This window comes from Salvelinus fontinalis, chromosome 34 (genome assembly GCF_029448725.1).
Source record: "Salvelinus fontinalis isolate EN_2023a chromosome 34, ASM2944872v1, whole genome shotgun sequence".
In the NCBI taxonomy this organism is placed as follows: domain Eukaryota; kingdom Metazoa; phylum Chordata; class Actinopteri; order Salmoniformes; family Salmonidae; genus Salvelinus; species Salvelinus fontinalis.
In genome coordinates, this window is record NC_074698.1 from 19,168,644 (window position 1) to 19,181,827 (window position 13,184).

At 45.4% G+C, this 13,184-nt stretch overlaps 1 protein-coding gene across 1 annotated transcript in view; it reads left to right on the forward strand.

Moving 5' to 3' along the window:
* Positions 1-1,056: 1,056 nt before the first annotated feature.
* The window catches only part of LOC129833400 (brain-specific angiogenesis inhibitor 1-associated protein 2-like protein 1), a 67,103-nt gene continuing 54,975 nt past the window's right edge, over positions 1,057-13,184 (forward strand). Inside the window, exons 1-2 of the mRNA XM_055897976.1 lie at positions 1,057-1,163; positions 1,431-1,517. Of these exons, the coding sequence (XP_055753951.1) occupies positions 1,094-1,163; positions 1,431-1,517 (157 nt within the window). The 5' untranslated portion in view covers positions 1,057-1,093. The remainder of the gene's footprint in view (positions 1,164-1,430; positions 1,518-13,184) is intronic.

The window sequence follows — 13,184 nt, forward strand, 5'->3', positions numbered from 1 at the left end:
TCTGTGATCATGATCCCACAGAGAATCAATTATATAGGATGATAACGGAGCTGACGTTACTGGTCTCCCAAGGATCCATATCAGTCAAAACCATTGTCATTTTTTAGAATGGAGGCTTCTGGGAAAATGAAGAAAATATGACGGAGACTTCTGAGAGAGACCTTGCGTTCCTGATTTATTGAAATCCATTGGAGCTGTCAATCAAAAAATCCTCTTGATATTGGAAATTATCTCTAAACATGTATAATAACATGCATAATAACATAATATAATAACATAATATAATATAATATAATAACATGCATAATAACATAATATAATAACATAATATAATAACATGCATAATAACATGCATCACTCTCTCGCTGTTAGATTTTAGATTTCCTCTTCTTTCTCTCCATCTACTCCCATATTCTGTTTCCATTTGTGTCTCGTTCTCAGTCAGAGGAATGGCACTGTTGCCATTGGAATGCAGATGAAAGCCAGAGTGTAGGCCACAGTCCTTTGTCAATCTCTGGTTAATCATTGGCTGCTTTGGTCATAGTTTGTAGAGCTAACTGTATTAGTTTAGTTTAGAGGTCATTAGTCACATGCACAGGTTAGCAGATGTAATTGCAGGGTACAGGGAAATTCAGGGGGGGGGGGGAGTAGCTGACTAGTGGTGGCTATTCAGCAGCCTGAGGGTCTGGGGGTAGAAGCTATTGGCCAGTGTGTCCGTTTTAGACATGATGCTCTTATACAGAGTGATGTAAGTGGGGAGAACAGGCCGTGCCTGAGATCCCTGAGGTTCTTATTGGTCTTCCTGTGACACCTGGTGTTGTAGGTGACCTGTAGGGCAGGCAGTGTGCACCCAATGGTGCGTTGGTCTGAGTCACACCCTCTGTAGCCGTGTGAATGGTGTACTTACTCACTCACTGACTCCTTTTCCTGTCGCTCCTTTAATCAATCACTCTATACCTCACTCACTCACTCACTCACTCACTCACTCACTCACAAACACTAAAGTGAGAAAAGGCTGAGAATATCTCATGTTGATGTGACGGTGACCCCATTTAACCCAACTACCCATCTTCTCTCCTCTTCCCAGAATGTAATGGAACAGTTCAACCCTGGGCTCAGGAACCTGGTCAACCTGGGGAAGAGCTATGAGAAATCAGTGGCAGGTGAGCAGCCGTCTTATTGCTGAACTTTCCTGTACTGTACTGCATTCTATTGCCATGGCAGGTTACTTGGTTACCAGAACATGTCTCTGACCATTATTTAGCTTCAGTTATCTCATGCATTAGTCATAGAGGGGTTCATTGTTTAAAGCTGTATTATATGTATAATAAACAGTAGGTCTGATTTTAAATTCAGGTTGCTTGTGTAGTAGTTCCTTTACACTCTGCATTGCCACATTTTGTAAAGCTATACTTGTTTTTTTTTTACAGCGATGAGCCTGGCTGGAAAGGTGTACTTTGATGCGGTCTCTAAGATCGGGGAGAATGCTGCGGTCTCTCCTGTCTCCAGGGAGTTGGGTAAGTCTTACCTCCCTGGCCATGTTACAGTCCATATCTGAACGTCTCTGATTTAACTCCATTGAGACCCTTGGTAGACCTCTTTTGGATCTCTTATTGATCTTTGTAGATTCATCACCTATCCCCTTGGTGAGGGGGATGGTGCCAATAGTCCCTCCCATCCCAATGCCTCCCTCAAACCCAGCTGTGGAGCTGAGCTTTGGCTGGACTGTACTGTATGTACAGGAGTTCATCATCAACGTGGTCACCAGCCAGACAATAGCTCCAGTATTGTGGCACCCATACGCCTTAAATATACTGCACCTCCAACTGGGGTTAAATCCCATTTAGGAAAACTACACTGATTTGACTTGCTCTGCCCAGTGATAACACCAATACACTTTAGCACTGCAAGGATCCACATCTGTCCCTTGAATCTGGATGCTCATTTGCAGCCCAGCGTGTGTGTGTGTGTGTGTGTGTGTGTGTGTGTGTGTGTGTGTGTGTGTGTGTGTGTGTGTGTGTGTGGTACTGTCTGGGCTTCCCTGCTGCACTGGGGCAAGCTGCTGATTAAATCCTGCTGCACAGTAAGACTGAGCTATACTTGTTTTCCTACATTATCAGGACCTCAGTGTCCTATCAATTCACCTGAATGTCCTGAATTTGTTCATAGCCGTGGGATGTAGGGGTGCTGCAGCCCCTCAGCTGGTTGCTGCTGGAGTAAAACCATAGCCCTGGGATGTAGGGGTGCTGCAGCACCTCAGCTGGTTGCTGCTGGAGTAAAACCATAGCCGTGGGATGTAGGGGTGCTGCAGCCCCTCAGCTGGTTGCTGATGGAGTAAAACTATAGCGTGGGATGTAGGGGTGCTGCAGCCCCTCAGCTGGTTGCTGCTGGAGTAAAACCATCGCGTGGGATGTAGGGGTGCTGCAGCACCTCAGCTGGTTGCTGCTGGAGTAAAACCATAGCCGTGGGATGTAGGGGTGCTGCAGCCCCTCAGCTGGTTGCTGATGGAGTAAAACTATAGCGTGGGATGTAGGGGTGCTGCAGCCCCTCAGCTGGTTGCTGCTGGAGTAAAACCATCGCGTGGGATGTAGGGGTGCTGCAGCCCCTCAGCTGGTTGCTGCTGGAGTAAAACCATAGCCGTGGGATGTAGGGGTGCTGCAGCCCCTCAGCTGGTTGCTGCTGGAGTAAAACCATAGCCGTGGGATGTAGGGGTGCTGCAGCACCTCAGCTGGTTGCTGCTGGAGTAAAACCATAGCCGTGGGATGTAGGGGTGCTGCAGCCCCTCAGCTGGTTGCTGCTGGAGTAAAACCATAGCCCTGGGATGTAGGGGTGCTGCAGCACCTCAGCTGGTTGCTGCTGGAGTAAAACCATAGCCGTGGGATGTAGGGGTGCTGCAGCCCCTCAGCTGGTTGCTGCTGGAGTAAAACCATAGCCGTGGGATGTAGGGGTGCTGCAGCACCTCAGCTGGTTGCTGCTGGAGTAAAACCATAGCCGTGGGATGTAGGGGTGCTGCAGCACCTCAGCTGGTTGCTGCTGGAGTAAAACCATCGCGTGGGATGTAGGGGTGCTGCAGCCCCTCAGCTGGTTGCTGCTGGAGTAAAACCATAGCCCTGGGATGTAGGGGTGCTGCAGCACCTCAGCTGGTTGCTGCTGGAGTAAAACCATAGCCGTGGGATGTAGGGGTGCTGCAGCACCTCAGCTGGTTGCTGCTGGAGTAAAACCATCGCGTGGGATGTAGGGGTGCTGCAGCCCCTCAGCTGGTTGCTGCTGGAGTAAAACCATAGCCGTGGGATGTAGGGGTGCTGCAGCACCTCAGCTGGTTGCTGCTGGAGTAAAACCATAGCCGTGGGATGTAGGGGTGCTGCAGCACCTCAGCTGGTTGCTGCTGGAGTAAAACCATAGCCGTGGGATGTAGGGGTGCTGCAGCCCCTCAGCTGGTTGCTGCTGGAGTAAAACCATAGCCGTGGGATGTAGGGGTGCTGCAGCCCCTCAGCTGGTTGCTGCTGGAGTAAAACCATAGCGTGGGATGTAGGGGTGCTGCAGCCCCTCAGCTGGTTGCTGCTGGAGTAAAACCATAGCCTGGGATGTAGGGGTGCTGCAGCACCTCAGCTGGTTGCTGCTGGAGTAAAACCATAGCGTGGGATGTAGGGGTGCTGCAGCCCCTCAGCTGGTTGCTGCTGGAGTAAAACCATAGCCGTGGGATGTAGGGGTGCTGCAGCCCCTCAGCTGGTTGCTGCTGGAGTAAAACCATAGCGTGGGATGTAGGGGTGCTGCAGCCCCTCAGCTGGTTGCTGCTGGAGTAAAACCATAGCCGTGGGATGTAGGGGTGCTGCAGCACCTCAGCTGGTTGCTGCTGGAGTAAAACCATAGCCGTGGGATGTAGGGGTGCTGCAGCACCTCAGCTGGTTGCTGCTGGAGTAAAACCATAGCCGTGGGATGTAGGGGTGCTGCAGCCCCTCAGCTGGTTGCTGCTGGAGTAAAACTATAGCCGTGGGATGTAGGGGTGCTGCAGCACCTCAGCTGGTTGCTGCTGGAGTAAAACTATAGCCGTGGGATGTAGGGGTGCTGCAGCCCCTGATAAATCACCATAAAAATATAAAAAAATTAGGAAGAACATGATGTAAGTGCTTCTGTTGTCTCTGGTAAGGCTATGATGTTAGGGCACAGGAGGTTGGTGGCACCTTAATTTGGGAGGACGGGCTCGTGGCTCTTAGGGGTTCTGCTGTCCTCCATTGTGACTACCCTCCGCTGCTTTGCCTTTGTCCGCAGCAGTAACAGCAACCCAGTATGTGTGTTTCCATTGTCCAGTTCTTTTAATAGTGTACCATTTAATTCAATAAAACTCCCCCTACAGGAAAATCTCAATAAAGGATTGCGGTGGAGAACCCGGTCAGAGGCAGTCAGTAGCAGTTCTGTATGTGTCTGTAGTTTCTATTCCTCCCGGTCCTGTAACTGATCCATGTGAAAGGGAACCTGTTATAGGTGAGGCTTTGACCTCTCCACCCAGCTGAGTCACACTGACCGCTGGCCCTAATCCTCCCCCTGTGTCGGGGACAGTCAGGGAAAATGTGCAGGGAGTCCTCTGTGTCTAATCTAGCATAATGAAGGCTGTTAACCCAGAGCACTGTGTGAATACAGCTGTTTATATACAGTGCATTCAGAAAATATTCAGACCCATTGACTTTTTCCACATTTTGTAACGTTACAGCCTTATTCTAAAATTGATTAAATATGTTTTTCTCCTCATCAATCTGCACACAGTACCCCATAATAACAAAACACGTTTTTTTGACAATTTTGAAAATGTGTATATATATATATTTTAATAACACTGAAATATTACATATACATAAGTATTCAGACCCATCACTCAGTACTTTGTTGAAGGACCCTTGGCGGCGATTACAGCCTCGTGTCTTCTTGGGTGTGATGCTAAAAGCTTACTGTCTTGAGTCTTCTTGGGTATGATGCTAAAAGCTTACCGTCTTGAGTCTTCTTGGGTATGATGCTAAAAGCTTACCGTCTTGAGTCTTCTTGGGTATGATGCTAAAAGCTTACCGTCTTGAGTCTTCTTGCGTATGATGCTAAAAGCTTGCGTATGATGCCACCACCATGCTTCACCGTAGGGATGGTGCCAGGTTTCCTCCAGACGTGACGCTTAGCATTCAGGCCAAAGAGTTCAATCTTGGTTTTGTCAGACCAGAGAATCATGTTTATCATGGTCTGAGAGTCCTTTAGGGGCCTTTTGGCAAACTCTAAGCGGGCTGTCGTGTGCCTTTTTAGTGAGGAGTGGTTTCCGTCTGGCCACTCTACTATAAAGGCCTGATTGGTGAAGTGCTGCAGAGATGGTTGTCCTTCTGGAATGTTCTCCCATCTCCGCAGAGGTACTCTGGAGCTCTGTCAGGGTGACCATCGGGTTCTTGGTCACCTCCCTGACCAAGGCCCTTCTTTCCCGATTGCTCACTTTGGCCAGGCAGCCAGCTCAAGGAAGAGTCTTGGTGGTTCGAAACTTCTTCCATTTAAGAATGATGGAGGCCACTGTGTTATTGGGGACCTTCAATACTGCAGACATTTTTTGGTACCCTTCCCCAGATCTGTGCCTCGACACAATCCTGTCTCGGAGCTCTACGGATAATTCCTTCAACCTCACGGCTTGGTTTTTGCTCTGACATGCACTGTCAACTGTGGGACCTGATATAGACAGGTGTGTGCCTTTCCAAAACATGTCCAATCAATTGAATTTGCCACAGATGGACTCCAATCAAGTTGTAGAAACATCTCAAGGATGATCAGTGGAAACAGGATGCGCCTGAGCTCAATTTCGAGTCTCATAGCAAAGGGTCTGAATACTTATGTAGATAAGGTATTTCTTGTTTATATTTTGAAATAATTTGCAAACATTTCTGAAAACCTGTTTTCGCTTTGTCTTTGTGGGGTTTTGTGTGTACATTGATAATGATTTTTTCAAACATGTAATTATTTTTTAGAATAAGGCCTTAAGGTAACAAAATGTGGAAAAAGTGAAGGGGTCTGAATACTTTCCTTAATGTACTGTATAGCAGACCGCTCTGTAATGCTTGACCAGTGACCACCACATGCAGCTGCCTCTGAGAACAATGTGGCTTTACTCTTCGCAAACTGACTTGTCAGGACCAATGCGATCAATACAAAGAACTCTGATTTAATGTACAGTATGATCCAAAGTTGGGGCCCTCTATATTTGAATTACAGTACATCGATTCAGGAATTGAACTGGGCATGTACTCTAACTTCAAGTGGAAATTATCTTTCACATCTTACGTTCCTGCGTTGACTTCTATTGACTTGAGCATTGTCATATTGGGAAATTAATATGGCAGCAACTACTCCTTTCCAGGTCCTGTATGTAAAAAGTTCTGAGTGTCGGCCCATAACCACTAAGTCCTATTTCCTCAGCCTTTATCTTGGAACGTTAAAGTCGAAATTCATGGAAAAGCTGTAAGGACAAATGGCCTATCAGTCGGTCAATGATAAGGGTGCATGTTGCGAGAGCCTTCCTATCAGAGCCTGATAAACCCTGAGTTGCAGCAGTCTCTGCGTCAGTCAGGCCTCCGTCCGTACCTCTGTAACCTGTTGAATATCTGGAGTCTACTGAGCTGCCACAGAGAAACTTGAGCTGATCAGCCCAGAAACCAGAGACTCTTGAGAGTCAGTGGAGGATTGACACATACCTTCCTTCCCTCCCTCTCCTGCTTCTTCCCTCCACCTCCAGGGTTCAAATGTCAGCGTGAAGGACTGTCCTTTCATTCTTCCATCCAGGAAGCCAAACACCCAGACTCATGACCTTTTCTGGTTGACATTGCGAGCAGTCACTGTCACAGTTGACCTAATGAAGAGAGAGAAGATGGAGGATTGAACAAGACACAGTAGTCCTTACTGTTCTTAATATCATGAAACCCTGTTCACTGTCTCACTGTCTCTGAGATGTAACCCAACTCTCTGTTCACTGTCTCACTGTCTCTGAGATGTAACCCAACTCTCTGTTCTCTGTCTCACTGTCTCTGAGATGTAACCCAACTCTCTGTTCACTGTCTCACTGTCTCTGAGATGTAACCCAACTCTCTGTTCACTGTCTCTGAGATGTAACCCAACTCTCTGTTCACTGTCTCTGAGATGTAACCCAACTCTCTGTTCACTGTCTCTGAGATGTAACCCAACTCTCTGTTCACTGTCTCACTGTCTCTGAGATGTAACCCAACTCTCTGTTCTCTGTCTCACTGTCTCTGAGATGTAACCCAACTCTCTGTTCACTGTCTCACTGTCTCTGAGATGTAACCCAACTCTCTGTTCTCTGTCTCACTGTCTCTGAGATGTAACCCAACTCACTGTCTCACTGTCTCTGAGATGTAACCCAACTCTCTGTCTCACTGTCTCTGAGATGTAACCCAACTCTCTGTTCTCTGTCTCACTGTCTCTGAGATGTAACCCAACTCTCTGTTCACTGTCTCTGAGATGTAACCCAACTCTCTGTTCACTGTCTCTGAGATGTAACCCAACTCTCTGTCTCACTGTCTCTGAGATGTAACCCAACTCTCTATTCTCTGTCTCACTGTCTCTGAGATGTAACCCAACTCTCTGTTCACTGTCTCTGAGATGTAACCCAACTCTCTATTCTCTGTCTCACTGTCTCTGAGATGTAACCCAACTCTCTGTTCACTGTCTCTGAGATGTAACCCAACTCTCTGTTCACTGTCTCTGAGATGTAACCCAACTCTCTGTTCACTGTCTCTGAGATGTAACCCAACTCTCTGTTCACTGTCTCTGAGATGTAACCCAACTCTCTGTTCTCTGTCTCACTGTCTCTGAGATGTAACCCAACTCTCTGTTCTCTGTCTCACTTTCTCTGAGATGTAACCCAACTCTCTGTTCTCTGTCTCACCGTCTCTGAGATGTAACCCAACTCTCTGTTCTCTGTCTCACTGTCTCTGAGATGTAACCCAACTCTCTGTTCACTGTCTCTGAGATGTAACCCAACTCTCTGTTCTCTGTCTCACTTTCTCTGAGATGTAACCCAACTCTCTGTTCTCTGTCTCGCTGTCTCTGAGATGTAACCCAACTCTCTGTTCTCTGTCTCACTGTCTCTGAGATGTAACCCAACTCTCTGTTCTCTGTCTCACTTTCTCTGAGATGTAACCCAACTCTCTGTTCTCTGTCTCACTGTCTCTGAGATGTAACCCAACTCTCTGTTCTCTGTCTCACTGTCTCTGAGATGTAACCCAACACTCTGTTCTCTGTCTCACTGTCTCTGAGATGTAACCCAACTCTCTGTTCTCTGTCTCACTGTCTCTGAGATGTAACCCAACTCTCTGTTCTCTGTCTCACTGTCTCTGAGATGTAACTCAACTCTCTGTTCACTGTCTCTGAGATGTAACCCAACTCTCTGTTCACTGTCTCACTGTCTCTGAGATGTAACCCAACTCTCTGTTCACTGTCTCTGAGATGTAACCCAACTCTCTGGATGGTTTGAAACCAGAGAAGTAAACTGAAGTGCAGCAATGCACAGTGTCGTCTCTCATGTGTCTGCCAGGCAGCTCCTTCTCAACCAGTGCTGTGAGGCAAGTTGTCAGTCTCACTGAAAAACGGAGTTTTGTTTTTGGACAACATTCCTCTTCTGTCCTGTCACCTTGGATGGACAGGTTATCTGAAGGCCCATCCGGATGGTGCCTTTGTCCACCCCAGTGTTGTGAAGTAGGATGTTGCCTCGCTGGGACAACGTTGGGAGAACGTTCCCACTATCCCATCACACACACACTGCTGTCTGTTCCATTATTTTGAATGGCTTCCAACCCATTTAGATAACCCATGTTTTGCAGTGTGTCAGGTGGCACCTGCTGTTGATGCTAGGATTCTTTTGCCCGCAGTCAAAAACATCGGAGGGACTGTGGGACGATTTGCATGCAAGCATAGAGATGCTTTTTCCCCAAACAACTTGGAGTGAGTGTGTTTGTGTGTACATTCCAGATGTTATCAGATGTACATTTATTATGATTATTTATCTATTGCATACTGCAGATTATAAACTGGGCGGTTCGAGCCCTGAATGCTAATTGGCTGACAGACGTGGTATATCAGACTGTATACCAACATGTATTTTTACTGCTCTAATTACTATGGTAACCAGTTTCTAATAACAATAAGGCACCTCAGGGGCTTGTAGTATATGGCCAATATACCATGACTAAGGCCTGTATCCAGACACTCTGCATTGCGTCATGCATAAGAACAGCCCATTGCCGTGGTATTTTGGCCATATACCACACCCCCTCGGGCCTTATTGCTTAAATATACACTGAGTGTACAAAACATTAGGAACACCTTCCTAATATTGAGTGGCACCCCCTTTTGCCCTCAGAACAGCCTCAATTCATCGGGGGATGGACTCTACAAGGTGTCGAAAGCGTTCCACAGGGATGCTGGCCCCATGTTGACTCCAATGCTTCCCGCAGTTGTCAAATCGGCTGGATGTCCTTTGGGTGGTGGACCATTCTTGAGACACATGGGAAACTGTTGAGCGTGAAAAACCCAACAGCATTGCAGTTCTTGACACAAACCGGTGCGCCTGGCACCTACTACCATAACCTGTTCAAAGGCACTTACATTGTTTGTCTTGCCCATTCACCCTCTGAATGGCACACATACACAATCCATGTCTAATTGTCTCAAGGCTTAAAAATGATTCTTTAACTTGTCTCCTCCCCTTCATCTACACTGATTTAAGTGGATTTAACAAGTGACATCAATAAGGGATCATAGCTTTCACCTGGATTCACCTGGTCAGTCTGTCATGGAAAGATCAGGTGTCCTTAATGTTTTGTACACTCAGTGTATATAGTTGTCTAAGTTATGTTTTGGGACAAAGACTATAACTTAAAAAACGTAACTTATTGGTATTCAACTTGCCTGGACACCAATCTGCTCAAATATGTTCATGTTGCTTTATTTTAGGAAGCCAGTGACTGTTTCAAGTCTCCCCATCCTAACCTGTAATGAGTATCACTGAGCACTGCAGTCCTATTGATGTACAGTCATCTGTCTAATTTGCATTTGTTGTTTCCTGCAGCCATTACTGATCCAATCTCCTCATCACAGAATAGTCTCCTTATCCTGGAATAGTCTCACATAATCTTTCTGTTTATGGCTGCTACTGAAACTAGCCTATGTTCCATTTTACCTTTTTATTTAACTAGGCAAGTCAGTTAAGAACAAATTCTTATTTACAATGACACCCTAGGAACAGTGGGTTAACTGCCTTGTTCAGGGGCAGAACGACATATTTTTACCTTGTCAGCTCGGGGATTCGATCTTACAACCTTTCGGTTACTGGCCCAACGTGCTAACCACTAGGCTACCTGCCGCCCCCATAAGGCCCTATTCCCCAGAAAGTACACTACATATGGAATAGGGTACCATTTAGGGGTTCCTTAATGTTATGAAAAATCTCTAACCGAAAAGTGATGTTTTGTTATTTCAACCACAAAATCACAGTGCTGTTATCACAAAACACATTATGTTCTGTGTTTTAGACTAACCAGACAATAGGCAATAAAGGCCTAGGGGAAAGTTGTGTAATTGAAGTACAACAACTACTTTTGGTGAATTTGCGAGGCATGCATGAAACTGGGAGGGACCTACCTGAATTTGTCCAATAGAAACTCTTGTTTTAGTTGCAAACTGTTTGCACTAATGATTACATCCCTGCTCTTTCTTTTTGGTAATGATGCGAGTGTGTGTTCAGTCTTCGGTCTGTTGCCTGTAGAATATTCTAGCCTATTCATTGATGATAGATAGGTCCTGCTTCACTGAAGTTGCAAGCCAAGAAATTGGGAGATACAGCATTCCAAATTTGCGATACAGTTGAAGTCGGAAGTTTACATACACCTTAGCCAAATACATTTAAACTTAGTTTTTCACAATTCCTGACATTTAATAGGTCAGTTGGGATCACCACTTCATTTTAAGAATGTGAAATGGCAGAATAATAGTAGAGAGAATTATTTATTTCAGCTTTTATTTCTTTCATCACATTCCCAGTGGGTCAGAAGTTTACATACACTCAATTAGTATTTTGTAGCATTGCCTTTTAAATTGTTTAACTTGGGTCAAACATTTCGGGTAGCCTTCCACAAGCTTCCCACAATAAGTTGGGTGAATTTTGGCCCATTCCTCCTGACCGAGCTCGTGTAACTGAGACAGGTTTGTAGGCCTCCGTGCTCGCACACACTTTTTCAGTTCTGCCCAAAAATGTTCTATGGGATTGAGGTCAGGGCTTTGATGGCCTCTCCAATACCTTGACTTTGTTGTCCTTAAGCCATTTTGCCACAACTTTGGAAGAATGCTTGGTGTCATTGTCCATTTGGAAGACCCATTTGCGACCAAGCTTTAACTTCCTGACTGATGTCTTGAGATGTTGCTTCAATATATCCACATAATTTTCCTCCTCATGATTCCATCTATTTTGTGAAGTGCACCAGTCCCTCCTGCAGCAAAGCACCCCCACAACATGATGCTGCCACCCCCACGCTTCACGGTTGGGATGGTGTTCTTCGGCTTGCAAGCCTCCCCCTTTTTTCTCCAAACATAACGATGGTCATTATGGCCAAACAGTTCTATTTTTGTTTCATCAGACCAGAGAACATTTCTCCAAAAAAGTACATTCTTTGTCCCCATGTGCAGCTGCAAACCGTAGTCTGGCTTTTTTATGGCATTTTTGTAGCAGTGGCTTTTTCCTTGCTGAATGGCCTTTCAGGTTATGTTGATATTCTTTTGTACCTGTTTCCTCCAGCATCTTCACAAGGTCCTGCTGTTGTTCTGTGATTGATTTGCACTTTTCTAAATAAAATACGTTCATCTCTAGGAGACAGTATGCATCTCCTTCCTGGGCGATATGATGTCTGCGTGGTCCCATGGTGTTTATACTTGCGTACTATTGTTTGTACAGATGAACGTGGTATCTTCAGTCGTTTGGAAATTGCTCCCAAGGATGAACCAGACTTGTGGAGGTCTACAATTTTTTCTGAGGTCTTGGCTGATTTCTTTTGATTTTCCCATGATGTCAAGCAAAGAGTTGAGTTTGAAGGTAGGCCTTGAAATACATTCACAGGTATACCTCCAATTGACTCAAATGAAGCTTCTAAAGCCATGACATTTTCTGGATTTTCTGACATTTTCTGGAATTTTCCAAGCTGTATAAAGGCACAGTCAACTTAGTGTATGTAAACTTCTGACCCACTGGAATTGTGATACAGTGAAATAATCTGTCTGTAAACAATTGTTGGAAAAATTACTTGTTATGCACAAAGTAGATGTCCTAACCGACTTGCCAAAACAATAGTTTGTTACCCAGAAATTTGTGGAGTGGTTGAAAAAAGTTTTAATGACTCCAACCTATGTACAGTCGTGGCCATAAATATTGGCACTTTTTTCAAATAATGCAGCATTTCTTCCAGAAAACCGTTGAAATTAAAACATATTTTGGTATCCACATATGTATGTCTTCGGTGTGCAGTTGAACAAAACAAAATAATTTGAATAATTTACTGAATCTTTGCTAATTCCACAAAGAAATCCTAAAATGGCCTGGACAATATTATTGGCACCTTCTACAAGTAGTTAGAAATTATTAGATTTCAAGCAGGTGATTCTCATTTACCTTGGAATTGAACAAACCTGTGGTGAGTTGAAGGTGCCTGCAGTATAAACATCACGTATTAAACCAGTTTAAATAGAGAAAAGGACTCATTCTCCTGTTTTGTGTAACTGTGTGTACCGGAACGAGCATGGAGAAAAGAAAGCAAAGCAAAGAATTATCTGAGGAGGTCAGACACAAGATTGCAAGTCCATCTCCAGAGACCTTGATGTTCCTGTTTCCACTGTGCATAATGTTGTTAAGAAGTTTAAGGCCCATGTCACTGTCGCCAACCTCCCTGGATGTGGCCACAAGAGAGAACTTGATGGAATTGTGCAGCGAAGGATTGTTTGAATTGTGGAGAAATCACCTTGATCAACTGCCACACAAATTCAAGCTGATCTTCAGACACAAGGTACGACAGTTTCAACTAGCACAATCCGCCACCAACGCAATGAAAGGGGGTTATATGGTAGGAGACCCAGAAGGACCCCAAGAAAGCCCGGCTGCAATTTGACAA